The sequence below is a fragment of the Sorex fumeus genome, unplaced genomic scaffold (genome assembly GCF_029834395.1).
Source record: "Sorex fumeus unplaced genomic scaffold, SorFum_2.1 ptg000240l, whole genome shotgun sequence".
Taxonomy (NCBI): Eukaryota; Metazoa; Chordata; class Mammalia; order Eulipotyphla; family Soricidae; genus Sorex; species Sorex fumeus.
The window spans coordinates 6177848-6200319 of record NW_026606297.1 but is presented as its reverse complement, the minus strand read 5'-3'; the positions used below and the strand labels follow the sequence as shown (position 1 = coordinate 6200319).

Sequence of the window (22472 nt, the reverse complement as noted above, 5' to 3'; positions counted from 1 at the left end):
CTTGGGAAATCTACAAATATAAAAGCTCAAAGATTAATGGCTCACAGGATTTTTAGCCTAAGACTTGAAGGACCTGAATGCCACATTTTCTTTTTTCTTGCCTTCTGCTCTGAAAGCAATTTGGCCCAGTCCTTTTGAAGTATTAAGAGGATCACACAATGCAGGTTATGTTTTTAATTGCTGAACATTTAAAAGACAATGGGCGACCCTCTGAGTACCTTCTTTAAAAGAAACCCCTTTTTCTATGCTTTAGAAAAAAACAGAATGCTTAAAGATTTTCTTTTCCTTTGGAAAATTTTCTGATAGGATGCTAAAGATTTCTGCAGAACTCCTCTTTTCTTTTCTAGTTAAGAAATTCTTCCATGAAAATGGTGTTCAGAAAGAAGAATCATGCTACATCTCATTAGCATAGATTGTCTTTAAAAATGCATATGTAGACCAAGAAGCAGAAGATGGGTTACACATCAAATATAGCAAAAAGGCAGGATAGCTTGTGATAATCATAATAAATCACTAAAAAAACTAAGCAAGTTATTCTTTATAAGCCTGAGAACGTTATTTTGTCTTTTCCTCCAATTATACCAAATGGTTTTCATAAGTGAATAATTTATATAAATGTTACATAGCACATATTTTATCTTGAGAAAATTTATTTTGGCAATGGATTGAATAAATCAATGACCATATATGTCCATGCACACATCCATATGTTTTCATCTTGGGAGTTTGTATATTGAAAATGAGTTGAGTAAAGAAATGTCTAGTTCACAATATAATAGAGCAAACATAGGAATAAAATAAAATTTTACGTGGAAAATATATGCATTATAAGAAGATAGAAGTTACATATTCTAAGACATATGGGATGAGGACTTGAAGACACAGTGATGAAAATACATTAAGGTGGGACCTGAGAAATAACACATGGGCATGAACCTCGCCTTGCACACTGCTCACCCGGGTTCAATCCACAGCATCTCTTCTGGTCTCTTGAACACTACCAGGAGCAATTCCTTACTGTAGCACCAGGAGTAACCTCTGAGCACTGAGGGGTGTGGCATAAAAAGAAAAAAAATGTCAAGCAACTACAAGGAATCATTCTGTAGAGAATATAAATAAATTCAATCAAAGGGGTGTCAGTACCAATGCGCAGATAAAACAACTAGCAAAACATAGATTTCACTTTTTTGTTAAAAATTTTTGTTAAACATTCCCAGGGTCAGAAAAATTGCTGGATTATAGATGTGAAAACCACTAAGAAAGCTACATTTGGTATGTAGAGTGTCAAGCTCAGATAAAGCAAGGGTGTGCATTCAATCGGTGATTTGAATTTTTAACTCTGTGTTGATAGTTCATACTTCTGTTGCTCATATGTGCATTTTATTAAAAATGCAACACAAATATTAATGGGTTTGAGATAAAAGCACCTTACAATCTATCCTTAAGAACCATAGCTATGGATTGGAATTTAGTAGAAAATGCATGTGTAATTTTACTTGCCACAAATCCAGATTTCAGTCATCTCACAATGAAGAAAGATAATATAAATACAAATATAAATCGGTTCTACACTTAGCACAGAAATTGAATAGGATATGCAAATATCCATACATATTATTATTAATTATAACTTTTGATTATCCATATATTAATTTATTCAGACAATTCAACTAAAGAGTAATTCTATAGAATGTTATCTATATGTCTAGTATTGCCAAGCAAATGAGGAATTCTAAAGACAAAATAAAATTAATGAAGAGTCATTAATTAATGAGTTCTGTAAAGATGTCAGCCTGATTGCAACCATATATATTTTAGTACATGTAGTATATGTAGGACTCTTACTGCATTTTATTTTGAAGCTGTTTTTTTTGTATAAATTATGGGTAAGCTGGTTATACATTGATCTTTAGAGCTGATACTTTTTTCTTTAATTTTATTTCATGGCACTGCATAGCATTTTATTATGACACTATTATGATATTATATTTAATTTTATCTTATATCACTATATATGTTCGTTGTTTCACTTTTAAAAGGACTTTACTTTTTCTATTATCGTACTTTGTTAGTGAATCTGAATTGAATTATTTTATTTTCTTGTGGCAGATTATTTATTGAAAGCATGTTTGTAATATTTACCTTTGATCTCCCATCAAGGTGTTATTAGAACAGCATTGCCAAACATGGACCGGGAAGTCAAAGAACAGTACCAAGTCCTTATTCAAGCCAAGGACATGGGTGGACAGCTGGGAGGGCTGGCCGGAACCACCATAGTGAACATCACCCTCACAGATGTCAATGACAACCCACCTCGGTTCCCCAAAAGTATGTTGTTTCCTATTTAATTATTGCAGTTAAAAAATATTTTAGGAATTATATTAATCTTTCTCACTTTAGTATGCATAAGACAATGGACACATCTTAGATATGTGGAAGACTTCTATCTTCTGTACAATAAGTCTTTGAGATACGGGATGCTAATGTTAATATTAATTTATTAGCAAATAATAAGTGCCAATAATAGAAGAATGATCTCTTAACTATTGATTCTCTCTGAGTAAAATATACATAATGACTTGAAAACTGCTTCTAATCTTTAGTTACTTTCAAAACAAATGCAAATATAAAAATTTGGTTAGTATTTAAGACTCATATTTATGGTATTTATAGCACCATTTCATTTGTTTTGATATATATAAGCATATATATACATATATTCAGCATAAGGAATCTGCCTTCACATTAGCAAGTATGTGGTAAATTATTTTCATAAACTTTTTTGTATCCTGATGTTACTGTGATGTTATTTACATTTCCTCTGATTTTAGTTTTGCAATAGGTGAAAATTGCTACTTTCTATGATAATAGACTGATTCACACCTGTATCTTCTCTATAACTCTCTGCTACTTACTGAAAATGAGTACTTCTCACATGTGTTACATCTAGTTTTCCTTTGCAGTATTGTATTTAACACCAATCAGGTACCTGTCAATTTCTATTATACTTTTAAAGATGATTTCAGTGACTCTAGAACTTAGAGTACAAAACTGAATGTTTCCATCAATAATTTTACAGGAAACTTAAATGTCATCGTCATTAGATATTCATTTACATGAACAGTTCAAAAAACTAGAGGAAAATTGTTTATCCCAATGCAGAATCTAAGAAACTTTGACTAATTAGACATGTTATTGCTTTATTTTGTGGTTCTCCATATCTCAAATAAACGTAAAGTAAAGGCCCTCCCGTTGATCATCGATTTGCTCGAGCGGGCCCAGTAACGTCTCCATTGGAGACTTTGTTGTTACTGTGTCTGGCATATCGAATACGTCACGGGGAGCTTGCCAGGCTCTGCCGTGTGGGCGAGATACTCTTGGTAGCTTGCCGGGCTCTCCGAGAGGGGCGGAGGAATCGAAATCGAATTGGCCATGCTGGCTGTGTGCAAGGCAAATGCCCTACCGCTGTGCTATCGCTCCAGCCCATATCTTACTACTCTGTTATTTTTATAAAAATCACCAGTATATCCAAAAGAAGAGAGAGAGAGCAAGGGGGAATACCCTGCCACAGAGGCAGGATGGGACGGGGGGGATGGGGGGTCGGGGGGGATGCTGGGACCCGTGGTGATGGATGATGGGCACTGGTGGAGGGATGGGCACTTGATCATTGTATAACTGAAACCCAAGCACAAAATTTGTAAGCCTATAACTGTACCCCATGGTGTTTCACTAATAAAAAAAATCACCAGTATATGTTTTCTTATGGAATTCCTGTTAGTATCTGACCTAAAAATCTAATGGTGAAATGTTACAAACGTATTGAGAAAACAGCACAAATCATCAAATGCATGTGACAAATGGTTAGTAAAAAATATAATAGAATTAATAGTACCTAGGTTCTCAGTACAGTTTCTCACTTGCTTGATTCTTAAGTCAGACATAAATAATACAAATAAATAATTAAAAAGAGAAATGTACAATGCAATTGATTCTCTAGTATATGGCAGCAATAAAGCATATACCCTCAGCTTCGAAAACAAACACACCATTTAAAAAATATTTATGTATGACAGTCTAGACCTGCTAATTGAAGAGCATAGCCTGAATAATTGTGCTTTCATCAAAGGGTGGCTTTGCACCCTTTGTTCTGCTTTGTGTTTTTGACATTAAATGGTGTTGTCTAGCAAGCACAGGTTCTCCTCATTTGTGTTAATATTCTATTTCATAAGGCTAATCAGGAGGTCCTTCAGATAAAGAACATAAAACTCAGCCAGCAGAAGAATGCCAATTCTGTGCTATAGCTAAAATCAGTTCCTGAATTCAGGATACATATTGAGACAAATATGCCACGTCCGAGGGAAAGAAAAGGAAAGAGAGAAACTAGAGCGTGTGTAAGAGATCATGAGAATGTGCTCTCCTTTCACTGAACCAAATTCTCTTCTAGACATTAACAAGGGAAATAAAAGCATGGAGATGGCAGCAAATCTGTGTGGAATTGGTTCAACTGAATCTGTAGATCTACAGATGACCTTCTAGGAAAGTTGTTGAAGGAACTATTAGAGCATCTACATATTGTATAAATATAGATCATAAAAAACTTTCATGAAAGTGAAATCAGATAATGAGAAAGTACCTGATAGTTTTCTGCAGCTCTTAGAAAATAATTTGCTTAGTGATATGAAATAACTTGCCCAGGACAAACAAAATTAAGTGACTTATTTTTCTCTCTGAAGTACAAATTCCTTCTTACTTAACATAACATGAGAAAGAGAAGTTATTCTTATCATTTACCTGCCACTGTAAAACCGTATTTTTAGAACACATCTGCAATAAAGTTACAACATGACATGTTGAATTGTCACTATTCATAAACAGAAAAATGAGGAGGCAAAAGATATGTAGCAAGTAGATTGCTGTGATCAAATTACTTTCTGATTTTGTTACATGCATATTTGAACTATAGTCTGAAACTATAATAGATGAGAGATATTTTTGAATCATGAGAAAGAAAAAGGATTTTACATTTTGCATGAATAAAAAATCAGCCTCCTTGAAATTTTACATGCCTTTTTGTCAAAACCTTTTTTCTTTCTTTTTTTCTTTCTTTCCACTGTGCTGTCATTTTGAATTACATACTTCAGAGAAAAAGACAGAATACACTTATAAGCAGAAAAATAATTTCTTCAAGAAGGCATTGCTACTTTGCTGGGATATTTCTCTTGGGAAGGAATTAAATTCCATATACATTAAAAAATCATCACCTAAAATAAGAGCCGCTTAATGCAAAAGTAAAATATATAAGTCAATATGTATAAACTTCGTTTTTAAAATTCCTAAATATATGTGTGTACAAATAAATTCACACAAACTTTGCAAGTATTCTCTGAAACTCACTATATTTATGATCTGTTAACCAATTCTATTGGTTAACAGATCATAAATAGGTATAAATTATATTGGTTATATTGGTTATAACCAATAAATTATATTGGTTATAATTATATTGGTTAACAGATCATAAACAGGGCTGGAGCAATAGCACAGCGGTAGGGCGTTTGCCTTGCACGCAGCCAACATGGCCGACCCAAGTTCGATTCCTCCGCCCCTCTCGGAGAGCCCGGCAAGCTACCGACACTATCCCGCCCGCACGGCAGAGGCTGGCAAGCTCCCCGTGATGTATTCGATATGCCAGACACAGTAACAACAAAGTCTCCAATGGAGACGTTACTGGGCCCGCTTGAGCAAATCGATGATCAACGCAGGGCCTTTACCTTTACCAATTATATTTAAAATAAATAAACTTTGGATGAACTTAGATAAAAAATATTGAAGTGTATGCATCTGTACCATACAAGGATAGTTTACTGTTCTATTTTTTTTACAATAAATCATTCCTAAAATACTAGATATATATCTGCAATAAGTAGGATAGTGATGATGATGACAATAATACTGAATGATTACTATATGTTTTTCCCAAAGTGATTTACACGTATTTTATCCAGTTCTAATGTATATTCTACCACTGAACCACCAATGCTCATTCTCATTTAAGTTACATTTCTAAGTTCATGCAGACAAGTCATACAAGTTTTATATTTCTACATGTTATCACTTTTTCACATATCAGTTGTAGGCTTCTTCTTTTTAACACTTCCCTTCTTTAGAAAGAAAAAAAAGAGAAAGGAAAAAATGCTTGGGTATTTGCACTCGACCCAAAATCTCTTCCAGATAAGTTAGAAAAAGTACCTAGACTAAAGCAGTAATATAACTTCACAAATAGAAATAATTGCATGTTAAAAGAATTCTACTTGCAGCCATATGAAATTCAAGCATTTCATCTGTAAATTTTTTCTATAGGGCTATTTGATTACCATCTATTATAATTAAAGATTTTAGTACAGGATTTTCAGCTGTTATAAACTACAGAATAAATGCTGATATTTTACATTATTTGAATATTAAATGACCAAACCATTTAGCAGTCTGATCTAAATTATACATGAAAAGATCAGATCAATTAAGTGGTATAGTTAATTCACATTAGACAAAATATTCATACTTCACCAACTTGTTCTCTTTCTTATGTGTACAAAGCTTTCAATAAATGTGAAAAGAAAATTAATAAAGTACCAAATATGTGTTATCTGAGAAGAGATCATTTCAACAGATTATAGATAAATGTCTCTTTTTGTCCTGCTTTTTAATAACTTGTAGTAAGACAACTATTTGTGTGATAAATGAATTGGCATTTATTATGTAAACAAAAAACTACAGAATATCATGTCAGTTATTGAATAATTAAATAAATAGTAACTATACATGTACCTAACAGATATAATTAGGTATAATACAGATATACCTAATTAAAATATACCACTCCATTCATCCCCTAGATTTTATCTCCATGTTAAGATGAGGAATTTCTCTATTTGCAAATGTATCATGTATTATTTTTGTTTTTAAACAATCTTTTATTAAATATAAAATTTATAATGATTTTCATTAGAATCAATATCAACCATGTTGGAGATGTAGCTTTTATTTACTTTTTTACTGACTATGTATAATACCATGTGTAATAAAATAACACATTTTTAGACTGAAATATTCCTGAAATCATGTTATAATTCTGAATAAACAACTAAAGGTGAATTGAACTTGGTGTTGTCCAGATTTAGCTGTAGAAGATTTACCCTCATGTTCTTTTTTGGGTTTTTGTTTGTTTGGTTTTGGTTTGGTTTTGCCTCTCCCTAACAGGAAGTGCTCAAGGATTATTCTTGGCTCTCTGCTCAGGGATGACTCCTAGCAGTGCTCAGGAGTCCTTAATGCAATGCTAACACATTGAATTTATGTCAGCTGTATGCTGGGCAAGTGCTCTGCCTGCTTGACTGACTCTCACGCAACCCTCACCTGCTCCCAGTTTTTGATCATTTAGGATAGATTTTCTGCTATCAGTTATTTTATAAAAACATATATGGTCTGAATATATATACATATATATATATATCAGAGAGAACTCGCAACATTATTTAGAATATGTAGACTAATGCCTTTGAAATACATGTATATAGATAGTTAAGTAACATCATAAGAAACTATTCCTGATGTTTTAGGACAGAGATCCTCTGCTGCCTGTTAGTTCCAGAAATTTAAATGTGGTTGGAATTACTTCAGTTCTTTCAGCCAGCCATGGCTACCTTTAGGGACTGAATTCTATAGAACTCTCACCTCCCAATTTTCTTGGAGACTAGCTACTGTGCTGCTTTCTACCTGCAAGTCAAGTGTAAATAACTGTTAACATCACCAGCCTGTTTCTAAACGATGCCTTTGAGTTTGCGGCAAAGACTGAATTTCCTTTCTTTCCACTTTTTCCAATCTGTTTTCTGAAGTATAGGAATGTAAAGAGACCATAGGGACAATTCTTCTAAATGTCAGAAGAAGCATGGCAAAAATAGTGAGTCTTGTGTGACACCCAGTTACACAAGTTGCTATAGCAAACAACTTCAGTTTCTTTTAAATATTTAAAGTTGGGTCACACTGGACTGCAAAAAAAAATATTATATATATAATAAGTTAATTAATATAGAAGTTTTGATGACAAATTCAGTCTAAGATTTTGCTCACTGAAGCTATGCTAGGTATTAGTTGAACCTGGCAAAACAAAAAATAATAATATTTAAGTTGTTAACAAAATTTCACATTTGTTTATGTTTTGGTGCTGGTGCTGATTTATCATAAATTTTATTAGATTTTAATTTCTATAATTTACTATTTAATATTAAAGTAATTTTAGGTAAGTTTTTCTTGCCTGTTTTCACAACTTAGTTCAGAGTCCTTAGGGACATTTCTGTGACATCTCCAGAGTAGTTTAGAGTTTATTTTGCTTATCTGTCTACCTATCTATCTACCTATCTATCTATCTATCTATCTATCTTTTTATTTACCTGTGTTTTGGAGTGTCATCAGAAATGCTTCAGGATTACTCCTGGCTCTGAGCTTTGGGTCTCTACTAGAAGTGCTTGGAAGACCATGCAGTGCATGAACTGAAAACAGTCCTTATCATGTGAAACATGTATTCCAACTTATTGAGCTATTGCTCTAGCCCCCTATTCATTTTTTTACCCAAGTTTTATTACCAAAATATATTAATATATAAACTTCTATTTTAATATCTCCTAAAAAGTAAAGTAAAGGCCCTCCCGTTGATCGTCGATTTGCTCGAGCGGGCCCAGTAACATCTCCATTGGAGACTTTGTTGTTACTGTGTCTGGCATATGGAATACTCTCGGTAGCTTGCCGGGCTCTCCGAGAGGGGCGGAGGAATCGAACTCGGGTCGGCCATGTTGGCCGCGTGTAAGGCGAACGCCCTATCCGCTGTGCTATCGCTCCAGCCCCAAACAAATAAGAGATAAAATCATTGTGCACCTCTTATAGTGTATGTGTGAATTTGGTTTATAAATATATTACATTATTGCATTGTACACATGCTTGAATATATTTATAAATAAAATCAAATTGGTGGTACATTTTTAGAAGTATAAGAATAAATATAAGAGATTTTTAAAAGTATAAAGTTAATATTGGCTTGGGGCTGGAGCAATAGCACTGCAGGTGGGGCATTTGCCTTGCATGTGACTGACCTGGGCTTGATTCCCAGCATCCAATATGGTCCCCTGAGCACCGTCAGGAGTAATTCCTGAGTGCATGAGCCAGGAGTAGCACCTGTGCATCGCCGGGTGTGAACCCAAAAACCAAAAAAAAATAGTTTATATTGGGATGAATAGAGATGTTACTGGTGCCAATCGAGCAAATTAATGAACAATGAGACAGCTATAGAGTGATACAATGGTACAGTGACAAAGTTTACATACAGGTATTCCTTGCATATCCTATTGATTTTAATTATAAATTCTCACATTTTATGACTAATTCTAAATTTGAAAATAAAAACAGAAGAATACAAAAGCACTAAAATAAAGGGAATTTGCAAATCTATGCTTTTTAAATGTTGGGGTCTCTCCCCAGTCCTCTCTCAACCAGGCTCCCTTGACCTACAAGGGGCTGTCACGCAGAGGCCTCAGGGTCAAGCCAAGCTGTCCTCCCTGGAAAGAGAGTGGTCTGGCATAAAAAGAGCATATCCCTATGACGCCACCTCCACAACCAAGAAATGTACACAGGAGCACGGAGAGCGGTCCTGTCAAGCAGTCCCAACTTTGTTAGACAAGCAACATAATTTATATAGGCTGGGCATACAAGGGGAGAAATGTGAATGGTCACTCATTCACAGTGGTCAGAACAAACATGTGTTTTCTATAGATAGGGTTGCACCTCTCCTGTGTGATTACAATGGTTAAACTGTCATCACACATCTCCCAGAAATGTCCTGTCCTCTGGTGGCATTGACCCGAGGTAAGTACGCATTGCTACAAGATTGTGGTACTTCAAAGCAGACCAAAAGGGAATTTTCTCCCAACATTTAAATAATTATTTCATTAATCAAGATCTGGAAACACTTCAGCATCCAACAAGAGGTATTTTTCCAGAAAGGGGGGTGGGTAAACAAATGTAATAGTCCATATTCAGTGGTCTACTACTCAGCTATGCGAAAATACGAACTCTTGCAACTTGCTATAACTTTGATGAAGTTGGATTAAGTGATGCTAAATAAAATGACTCCCGTCCCTTCCAAAAAAGGAACTGATTCCAAATGAGCTATCTCCTATGTGGAGTATAGGGGCTAGGTAATCCCCAATGTGTATAAACTCTGAGGTATGGTCCATTGAAATGTGATCTGAGAATGTCAATGGAATGGAAAAGGATATTGGTATAATGGTAACAGATGTTGGCACTCTGTTGGTGAGACGGCTTATAAGTATGGCAAATATAAAATAATATTGGTACTATCGTAAAAATAGTAATATTTAAATATAAAAAAGTAAAACAAAACATTTTGTATAACAAACCTTTTAGTATGTTAACTACTTCTTATTCTTTAATTTTCAAAAATATATTTTGTCTAGTTCAATAAAAATTAGTAAGATATCACTATTTCTTAATAAAAGGGATATTAAATATAATCTAGGTTCTATTCACTTTAGTTTTCCCTATGGTTTTCAAAGTGTAAGGCCATGAGATTACTTCAGAATTCTATGCCTGTGAGGTATGAGTTTTGTTTCGATGAACATAGCTAACAACCCCTCTCCCCCCCAAAAAAAAACAATCTGCATTTCAAGTAAGTCTTCTGCAGGATGTTGATTTAAGTTGTCTGCAGGGCACAATTTTAAAAATTAGTGGCTTATAGTGATCGCAATGAAAGTGTTGATTCTCTGAGAAGACATTCCATTATCTATCAGAACAATGAGAACTTTATATTCGTTTAAAACATATAACTACAAATAGATTTGGATGGAGAAAAAATAATGTAATTTGTTTTCCTAATAAACTAATAGAAAAGTTTTCATTTATTTTATTTTTTAGTTTTTGGGCCACATTCAGCAGTGCTCAATACTTACTCACTTGGTGGGATAGGAGACCATATATGGTGGCAGGGAAGAAGCTGTTTCTGCCCATGCAAAGCAAGTACCTTCCCTTCTGTGCTTTCTTCCTGACACTTTTATAAAAGCTGTTTTGTAAAAAGTCAGCCACCTACAGTCATATCTCTTGCTTAAAGGTCTTCCTAAGAGCTTAAATAAATCATGTAGATTTATTTAGGAAAACAACGAACCCAAATCAATTTGAATGGAAGCTTAATGAAAACCTGTATTCCAGATCATCCAAAGAGCAGTAAAATAGTAACTTTTATTACACTCCATGTAGGCAGATGCAAGCAAATAAAAAACTGACATTTTGCCTTACTTCTCATTGTCATTACTGCCACTCATTATTACTTTCATCAGATACTCCACGTCCCATTTCTGAATTCTCAGGGACCTGAGCTATTAGCTGCAATGCTTATGGGTCTTAAAGAAATTGTCTTCCTAATATTAAGTTGGTTTTCTAAACCATATTAAATGAAGCCTAAGATTATAAAAATAAGCTATTTGGACTACAGTTGAATCTAACAAAGACAATGTTTATGAGAAATGGTCTTGTTCCTAAAGTTCCATTTACTCTCAACGGGACGAACATCTTCGAATGCAACAGTTATGTGTGTACCTAGGTCAAGAAGTCAACATGACGAATGACCTGGCACCTGAGTTGCGCAGGAGGAAGAGAGCGGCTTGCAAAGCCTTCAAAAACAGCGAAGAAATAGCTAAGAGGACAAAGAACCTCCAGCTACGAGCACATCTCTTTGATTCCACTGTTCTTCCTGCATTAACAAACACCTCAGTCACTTGGGCTCTAAGAAAACAGGATGAGAATGCTATTCAGGTCTCCCAAAGAGGAGTCAAAACAGCTATGCTTTGAGTATCACATTTCCCTAAATGAAAGAAAGAATCCAGAGTGCTGACCTTTGTTGACAATCAAGAACCAGGGACGCTGTCTCATTTGCCAAGGCGTCGAAAATCAGATGGGCTAGATATGTAATGAGATTTGGAGATGACCGCTGGACTAGAGCCATTACCGACTGGATTCCATGGGATGTCAAAAGATCACGTGACTGCCCACCTATGACTTCTTCATCAAGACCCTGAACGATCGGTTTGAGGCTATTCTTGTTCCTACAATGAACAGATGCCATCGGGCTAGATTAGCACCTGACTGGGATGAATGGAGACGTTAGTGGCGCTCACGCAAGCAAATCGATGAGTAATGGGATGTCAAGTGATCAAGTCATCAAGTCATTACCAATTATTGTAAATGTTAGCAACAAAAGCTGTGTCTAATGACTGTGGGCTCAATAAATATCTAAAATAGATATCAATATTAAGAAATACCTTCTCAGTTCATACAGAGGTTCTTATTTGTAATGGAAAGCTTGGAGAGGAGGGTGTGAATGTGTTGGCATTATATATTTAGGATTCTAATATGAAACTTTAACAATTATATAATTTAATTTATAGGTTTCTCAACAGATACGTTAGCATATAAGCAAACTAAATGAGAAAGAACCTCCATATACTATCAGATCTTAGAGCAGAACACAAAATTAGAAGAAGCCACAAGGTCAAGTTTAAATGGCTAGAGCCAAGTTCAACGTGCCCATGGGCAAATACCACATAACTCGCCCCCTTCTCTGCCAGTGGCCTGGTAGACTCTGGCACTATGGGCATGCCCCTAGTAAACCCTAGAACTGATGGATCTAAATATCCGAGCATGACTGTGTTAAAGCACTGAGAGATTCTTAGTACAACCCCACTCCCCACCTTCATAAATATGCCTTTTGTGACCAATTCCAATCGATCTGTTCATGTAAGTAGATGCTAGGAATAGAACTTAATTAACTTAAGTAGCAATAAATCCAGTAAGCTTCTTATACCAACCCTTTAATACTTTTTAGCTATTTATGGACTCCTAAATTGCAGATGTTCTCCATTTGCTTTTCTGAATTTACCTCCTCCAACTGCACTGCCATTGACATTATCCAGCTTTTACCAACATGTCAAGACTATATCCCAAATTTTCCCAACTTGGTATTTCTTCTAAAAAGTATAATGGTAATAGTCAGAAGAGGTTTATTGCACACACATGATCTAAAGAGGTCTTTAAAACTGCATTTTAACTTCTTTAATCTGTATGATTGGACCCTATTTGTTAAAATATATTTGAACAGGAAACTTGAAAAGAATAAGATGTGTAGTCATGTACTCTGTCTTCCTGAATGTGATGTGATGTAACAGAATATAATTAGGTAGTGCATCACTTTGTCATTTTTTTCAAATATTCAAGTTAAGAAAATTCAGATAATTGTTTCCTACACTGTACATGAGATATAGGCTAAGAGAAAGAGTTGTGAAAGAAGTGGATCTAGTTAGATACATATATGTTACTAATAATGATAATAGATTATTGCGTTTATGGGGAAAGCAATATATACATATACATATATATATATACATAATCACACAGTTGATATGTCTAGTGGTTAATGTATTTCCTCTTCTATTCCCTGTCGTTGTCACTGTCACTGTCCTCCAGTTGTTCATGGATTTACTTGAGTGGGCCCAGTAACGTCTCCATTGTGACAATTGGTACTGTGTTTGGCATTCAAATACGTCACAGGTACCTTGCCAGGCTTTGTCGTACAGGCAAGATACTCTCGGTAGCTTGCTGGGCTCTCCGAGAGGGGCGGAGGAATCGAACTCGGGTCGGCCAGGTTGGCCACTTTCAAGGCAAACACCTTACCCGCTGTGCTATCGCTCCAGCCCTTCTATTCCCTATAATATTTTTTTAATTCTCTCCACTGAATCTTTATCCCCATATATCTTTTAAATTTGTTGAAAATAGTTCTTTATGCCATAATTATTGTATTCCTGAACCAGTTTTTTTAAAAATTATTTTGTTAGAATTCTTGATGAATGAAAAATCAAACCCAAATTAAAACTAACAATTGATCATACACATCTTAATAGCTGGCTTATTCCAGAACATGATTAGTCTTAGGAAAGCCTACCCTTTGTGAGCCTGGAAAAATCAATTTCAAAATTTTTAAACTTCTCAGGAGTTTTGTGAAGTAAATACAAAGTAATTCACAAAAAATGAAAACCTTTCTTCTATCCTTAACTGTTTACAATATCAACGTTGGTTTAAAATGGAAAATTAAGATTTTATTTTACTCTACCTGGACAAAGTACAGTAGCAGATCAAATAAATTTATAAAGTCTCTATTTGCTGTTGTTAGAGAAATCATAAATATTGTAACTCCTCCATAAGCAGGTAAATTATTTTCTTCTCATGTGAAGCCAATGCCTTCTTAGTATAGAGGGTGTTTAAGAAGAGTATAGTTTGATATTATTGACTAGTCTTAACTTATACCAGTTTTATCTAGCATTGTATCCCTTTCTTTTATTCCTTATGTGTAACACAAAAGTACTTACAATATTTATGCAATATAAAAACATGAAAACTATTACGCAGAATAGTGAAAATGCTACCTTAATCCATATCCCCTATTTTCATCAAAAAATATTTTTCATCATCTTTGTATTCTTTAAAAGTTACATTTATCAATAAAAATCTAGCCTGAAAGATTTGCCTATCTTTTAAGATTTAAAGATTTGCAATCTTTTAAGAATCAATAATGAATCCAATAATTTTTAAAGGCTACTATTTATAAAACGCATGTTATTTCACTCAGATAATAATAAAATTCATAAATACAAACTGAGATAGACAGATGCTATTGTCACTGTCACTATCCTCCCGTTGTTCATCGATTTGCTCTAGCAGGCGCAGTGACATCGTGAGACTTGTTACTGCATTAGACATATTGAATGCATCACGGGTAGCTTACCAGGTTTTGCTGTGCGGGCTAGTTACTCTCAGTAGCTTGCCAGGCTCTCCGAGAGGGGCAGAGGAATCGAGCTCAGGTAGGCCATGTCAACAACGTGCAAAGCAAATGCCCTACCTGTTGTGCTATCGCTCCAGCCTACAGATACTACAATAATAATAAAATTCAAAACAGAAATGCTGTCATAATGATTATAGGAATCAATGGGATTGATAATTCAAACTCTCTGAGATTACTGGGAAAATCATTATGAAGCACAAATAATTTAAGGAAAATAAAATAAGTTAGTCATTTAAAAGAGAAGATTGGCTAAATGATGGATAAATTATCACAATGATCAGATAAAATAATAATAAACAGTTATATCTGCATATGTGTACTTTTGAATGGGGTCATATTATATATCATTGTTTTGGAAAATTGCTGATAATACAGTGAAGTTTGAGATGGAGTGTAGAAGCATTTTTTTTTATTACTGAATTATACTACTGACTTTTTTCAGTAGTACAATGTAATGAATTTTGTGGTCTATTGAATTTAGTGGATAACTTAAGAAAAGAAAGAGTGAAGAAGCTATTTAAGAAAGACGATTGTTTCTCTTTTCCTGAACTGAAACAGCAGGGCTGAGTAGGAGACAGTTGAAAATCCTCTAGAACTCGGAGTGAAAAAGAACAACACAAAAAATATAGCATGGATTCTACACAAGGGTAAAACTAATTAGATTTAAAAAGATATAATAAACAACTATATAGGCAAACGTAAAAATAAAATATTTTTACATATATGTGTTTGATATTAATATAATAATTACAGATCAAGACTGAGTGCTCTAGAAATGTGTAGTCTTGCCTAAAAGAAATCAATTTCTGTGTGCAGAGACCATTAACAAATTTCATTCCTCTCTACTTAATATTTTAAAAATTCTGTAATGCATCAAATACCGGGGTTAATAAATCTTTCTTTGTGAGTTTTAACTCCACACATTTTAGATATTGTTTGATAAGGGGCTAAACGTATTTCCAAATTGCAATAAAGCTCAGTATGTGTGTTTTGAATTAAAGGTCGATGTCACCAAGAATTAACCATCTGCTATAGTTTGTCAGATTGATTGGATATTACACTGACAAATGCAAAAGAAAGTTTTACATATTTAATGGACGTTTTAGGAGAATATTAAATATGCTTCATAAAATGAATGAATAACAGAAAGTTATTGATGCACTTGAAATATTATGAGGTCTTGCCAAGATTTCCATCACTCTTGGTTTTCTGAAATGGAGGTAGTGATTATATTAATCATACATATTAAAAATACATAATTTTGAGAGTAAGCAACGTATTTCTGGTAATCACTAATATATGTGCGGTGTTTCTATTTTTGTTACTATATGCAACATATTTTTTTTATTTTTGGGTCACATCCGGTGATGCACAGGGGATACTCCTGACTCTGCACTCAGGAATTACTCCTGGCATTGCTCGGGGGACCATATGGGATGTGGGGGATCGAACCCGGGTTAGGCCTCGTGCAAGGCAAATGCCCTACCTGCTGTGCTATTGCTCCAGCACTGCAATGCAATTTTTTAAAAAAATGAAAAAATGTTGAGAGCAATTAGTTTATAAACAACTACAACTGAAAGTTACTGAAGTCTACTACTAATTAAACTTTAGTAGTAAACATTTCTATAAAAGGGTGTGACTATGTAATAAGGAGCACAGAGTTTGGTTACAGGACTAGATACCATTGTCCTTTTGTTTGTCATGTCCCGGAACTCAATTGCATCTTCTTTTCTGTTCTCTGTATCTTCACTATTTTACTCTATAAACCAAAACAAATTATTGTACTTTGTAGGGCATTCGCCTTACAAGCGGCCAACATGGCCGACCCGAGTTCGATTCCTCCGCCCCTCTCGGAGAGCCCGGCAAGCTACCGAGAGTATTCGATATGCCAAACACAGTAACAACAAAGTCTCCAATGGAGACGTTACTGGGCCCGCTCGAGCAAATCGACGATCAACGGGAGGGCCTTTACCTCTACCTTTACCTTATTTATTTTATTAGTGAAATACCATGAGGTACAGTTGTAGACTTACAAACTTTCATGCTTGGGTTTCAATTATACAATGATCAAGTGTCCATCCCTCCACCGGTGCCCATTCTCCACCACCAATGATCCTAGTAGCCCTCCCACCCCCACATGCCATCCCCCCTACCCCACCCCACCTCTGTGGCAGGCCATTCCCTTTTGCTCACTCTTTCCTTTAGGGCATTGTAAAATTATTGTACTTTTAATTCAATGAAGCTGAGATTAAGAAACATTTTGAATCATTTGCATTAAAAAGGTTTTTTTTTAAAGTCCAGTACAGAATCTATTTGATTGGCATCAGTTATTAAAAACAATTTACTTGAAGTGGACTAACAAAAATAGGGGACTGTAGTGGAGCAGATGGCTCTAGATTGGCTCATGATACTGTCTAGGAGTGATTAGCTTTGGTCATTGGTACACAAAGTTCTATACAGAATCTAGTACTACCAGTTCAACCAAGTCAAACTCCTCCTAACTCTGTACAGTGATATTAAAGAGCTGAAAATCATCTTTGGTAGGACATTGTTTCACGATCACGACCACGACCACCCTGTTGTTCGTCGATTGCCTCGAGCAGGTGCCAGTAACGTCTTCTTCGTCCTAGCCCTGAGTTTTTTTTTTTTTTAATGCCATATTCAAGGCTTTTTCAGGGTTAGGAGAATGAGACCCATCATTGTTACTGGTATTTGGCATATTGGGTATACCACGGGGAGTTTGCCAGACTCTGCCGTGTGGGCATGTTACATTTGGTAGCCTGCCAGTTTGACCAAATTAGGAATGAGATGATAAGATGTGATAATCTTATCACCGGGAGCTGAGTGTGTTAATCTCTGGATCCTGGCCGTTGTTGGAGTTACACGGCAGTTGGTGGGTGTAACTGTCTAGTTACTGGCAGGTCCAGTCCCAAACTGTGCAGGCTTGGAGATCTCAGCCCCGGGTCCCACACACCTGGGTTCCTCTGTCAGTTCTTTTATGTGTGAGGCTCACCCAAGTGTGTGGAGAGTGGTCCCAGCATGGCCTTGGCTGGGCCTCGGTGGTCTTCAGCTGTTGGGCCCTGGTGGAGACAGTCAGGCATAGGGTAGGAGACTCTGCCTTGTTCTCTCCCAGGAGCTGAGTGTGATGATCTCTGGGTCCTGGCTGTTGTTGGAGTTACACGGCAGTTGGTGGGTGTAACTGTCTAGTTACTGGCAGGTCCAGTCCCAAACTGTGCAGGCTTGGAGATCTCAGCCCCGGGTCCCACACACCTGGGTTCCTCTGTCAGTTCTTTTATGTGTGAGGCTCATCCAAGTGTGTGGAGAGTGGTCCCAGCATGGCCTTGGCTGGGCCTCTGTGGTCTTCAGCTGTTGGGCCCTGGTGGAGACAGTCAGGCATAGGGTAGGAGACTCTGCCTTGTTCTCTCCCAGGAGCTGAGTGTGATGATCTCTGGATCCTGGCCGTTGTTGGAGTTACACGGCAGTTGGTGGACATTGTTTCACATGATAGAAATTAACAAAAACTAAATAGAGTGACATATTTATTCTTTCTCGTCACAGTGATCAGTTGGAGTGTTTGTTCATTTCAAGTACTTACTGGGAAGTTATTTACTGGAAACTGTACTAATATCATTCACATATCATAGTCTTAATATAAGATAATATTAGTTAAAAATAGGAAAGTGGGCCGAGAAACAGTATAGAGTTGAAAGAGTTTGTTCTTCGTGCAACTAACTAATTTTCATTCGAATCCATGACTGGATATGGTCCTCCAGCATTGCAGGAGCGATCTCTAAGCATAGAGCCAGGAGTTAGCTGTGATGCACAGCCATCTCTAGCCCCCAAACAGCAACAGAAATTGGAGGTGCTTGGAAAGGTAACTCAAACACAAAAAAGCACAAATTATTGCTAGTCATAGCGTCAGCAGAGGGAGGCTAGTGGCTCTCTCTAAACTTTATTTTGACAGTCATAGATAATCTGCAAATGTTTAAATTTCATTATGCTAGTTATATGATTCTGGCTGGAGCAGTAGCACAGTGGGTAGAGTTGTGTTGCGCATGGCTGACTCCGATCTGATTCCTCCGCCTCTCTCAGAGAGCCTGGTAAGCTACTGAGAGTATCCTGCCCACTTGACAGAGCCTAGCAAGCTCCCCATGGCGTATTTGATATGCCAAAAACCGTAATAACAAGTCTCACAATGCAGACGTTACTGGTGCCTGATCAAGCAACTCGGTGAACAACCAGACATGATTGATGGAATGAGTTTCTGTAGTGATGAACAAGGCCTTACTATCTTTACAGTGCTGCTTGATAAAAGACATTTTGGTGGCAGAAGGGCAGAGAGAAGAGTAAAGAAGTTACCAAACAATCACAATGACATGAAAAGTAGTGTTATTCCATTCATCTTTGATGTTAACTTCAACAGTTTTTGAGAAAATTGAAGTAGGTGAATAGAAGATTGATTTTAGGGAATTTAAATAAAATGAACCATCTTAATGAATTTTCTTTGGAAATAATTGTAGGATAACTCTGTTTTGTCCTTCCTGCATAGCCTCAGGTAGTTTAGGTATATTGGGTCACACCCATCCCAGTGGTCCTCAGTCACTCTCATTCTTTGTAACTACTTCCCTATTCTCTCTCTTCCCCAGTTAATCAACTTATATCCCTAATCAGTTTCTTTTAATTTGTAAGGTCAGATCTTTCTAGGACACTGAACTTATATTGTAAGTTAATATTGCCTTTCCCCTCTCCTAAAGTCTTTTGAATAGTTTACTTTAAAGCGATGTCCTTTTGTATAGACACAAGAAGACAATTAATATTATGCTTTTGTAACTTGGGATTTAATTGGCTTCTAATATTATTCATTCCCCAGGCATCTGCTTTCTCAACTTAAGCCTCAGTTGCTCTCACTTCCTAGAGCCCCCAAAAGCAGAGTTCCGACAAGAGAATGGATGGAACCAGGGCAAGCAGTAAACTATGTGCTACCCTGGCATCGAGATGGGCCTGGCCAAGCACCACAATTCTTAACTATAAGTTAAGAGTTTGATCATGACAAATGCTGTCATGATCCAAAAATAACGATGAGACTAGGACCCTGCTCGGGATAAGAAAGATTAATTTTGCCTGAGTACTGTAGTCTGAGATTGAGATGACCCCAGGAGAGAAATTGTATAAGCTTAAAGTATTTATTACTTTGTCCATACAAAATGATTTATATTATGTATGTGTATATGTTTGTTGGAAGAAAGAAAAACACCCAGGAGATTCTATTCTAGGATGTGTACATCTGCTAAATGAGAATCTGTCCTAGAGGTGACTTTCCTGAGAGAAAGAACTCCACCCCTATTGATTGTGACCCTACCTATGTGCAATTATCACACCAACCTGTTGGGGCTGGTCTGAGCTCTCAGAGTGAGCCTTTGTAGGCTGCACCGCACAATGGGCAGGGACATAGGGACCCATGAAAATGGGCGAGGTTTCTCCTGTGTCCTGACTAGTTTGGATGAGGCTGAACATTTTTCCCCTTCAAACTACTTAAGTAAATAATTTCAGTATATCTTAAGAGGTAGTTTTCCTTCTCTCACAGAACCTGGCTGGTCTTTGACATGTAGATCTCAGGTGCTAGCCAAGCCTGATCTTTGGGATGTAGATTCCAGGCTCTAGTGAACTAGTTTTTGAGATGCAAATCCAATTTCAGTTTTGGTTCTGTATCTTCTTTCTGGAGGCCAAAATTACTGGACTGTAGATGCTAAGAAACAATGTATGTTTTGCTGCCTCAATGTTCTTTCTGTAACTCCTTTTGATTGCGTCACTGCATGAGGCCCTTTAGAGGGCCTCCAACTGAACAAACATTGATGCAACACTCACTCCTGAGGCTGGGGGATATAATGAGACTGTAAGAGTGTGCCAGGGAGGCAGAGAAGAGACTGGGGTGAATGGAGAGAGGATTGGACTAAACTGCAACTAAGACCAACTAGCTTCGCTCTCTTTTCTTCCTTTGTCTGCCCTTGGCCAACAACCATCCTGATCCAGGCCACACACAACGGCTCTAGAGCACCAAACTCAGGCAGTGAGATAGAGCTGTACAGAGAGCCCGCGAACACACAACCTTCAGCTTGCATAGATTTTACAAAGAATGATATAGTTTTTGCAGTTAGAGAGAGGATAGCACCATTTTATTGAGACTATATAGTAGCAGAGGTCTTTTCCTGCAGTCCTGAAAAGTGTATCATCAACTCAAGAGTTATATATACCAAGATAATAATGACTTACAGATATCCATTTTGATTTTCTGATTAGATAGAAGTTTTCCTAACAAAAATAAAACTCAAAGTCTACAAGCAGACTGGTGTTAATATATAAATCGATGTTCAGCATGAAAAATAATAAAAAATAGTTAATTCATTCTCCAGACTTCTCAGCTATAATTGTAAATTCAAATAAAAGGCAATTTACTTGATCTTATTATTTGTTTTAACACAGATTAATAAAATGTGAATCACTTAGGTGGGTTTTGGACCCATTTTCAGGGGAAGAGAAGGGTGTTGGCAAGGTGGGTTGGTTATGATTTGGGGGCAACACCTCACAGTCTTTAGGCTTACATTTGGCTCTGTTCACAGAGAACAATCCTGGTGGTGCTTGGGGAACCATACATGGTGTCAGGAATTAAATCCAGTCAGCTATGCACAAGGCCAGTGCTTTAATCCCTGTGATATATCTTTGACACTAAGTTTTATTTTTTAACTTTGTATATTATGCTAGTATGCAAAGAAGTTTTTAGTTGCTGTTATCTAAATCCTCTTGAAACTTCAATAAAGAGAATTAAAAAGGAGTAAACTGTGAGGTGGAAGTAATCCAGAATATCATTATGTCACAGATATTACAACTCATTCTTAAAAGAATAGTTATCACTACATAGGAATGACTTTTTCTAGAGAACCAAAACAAAACTTGGAAAAGATATACAGTCTGTTTATTAATATGGTATTGAAATGACATAGCAGTTGAATGAGAGAGTATAAGAAAATTATAATAGACTACAGGATATGGGAGTTAGATATTGATATAAATGAAAACTGATTATTTAATGGTCATATTATATCAACATTTGATATTAAATTTGGAAAAGATTGTAGGAGTCATTGAATAACTATGGTAGACGACTGTACCCACTGAGGCTTTGTCATGGACTTACTTTTTAAAAAGTTTTGTGCCATTCATCTTAAGGACCCAAAATATTTGTTCAACTCAGCTTATATTCTCAGGTTAATGCATTACAAAGTAATGATATTGTTTACTTTTCCTTTATAGCAGAGATAAAACATTTTTCTATGTGTGTAATTTTTTCTTTTGATATGTGTCACTGTCACTGTCCTCCCATTGTTCATCGATTTGTTCGAGAGGGGCCAATAACGTCTCCATTTTGAGACTTGTTTTTACTGTTTGGCATATATAATACGTCATGGGTAGCTTGCCAGGCTTTGCCATGTGGGCAAGATACTCTCAGTAGCTTGCCGGGCTC

The 22472-nt window shown here is 36.2% G+C and overlaps 1 protein-coding gene across 1 annotated transcript in view; it reads left to right on the top strand.

Moving 5' to 3' along the window:
• Positions 1-22472, top strand: part of CDH12 (cadherin 12) — a 436383-nt gene that overhangs the window by 333754 nt on the left and 80157 nt on the right. The window contains exon 5 of the mRNA XM_056108950.1: positions 2161-2328. Within this exon, the coding sequence (XP_055964925.1) occupies positions 2161-2328 (168 nt within the window). The remainder of the gene's footprint in view (positions 1-2160; positions 2329-22472) is intronic.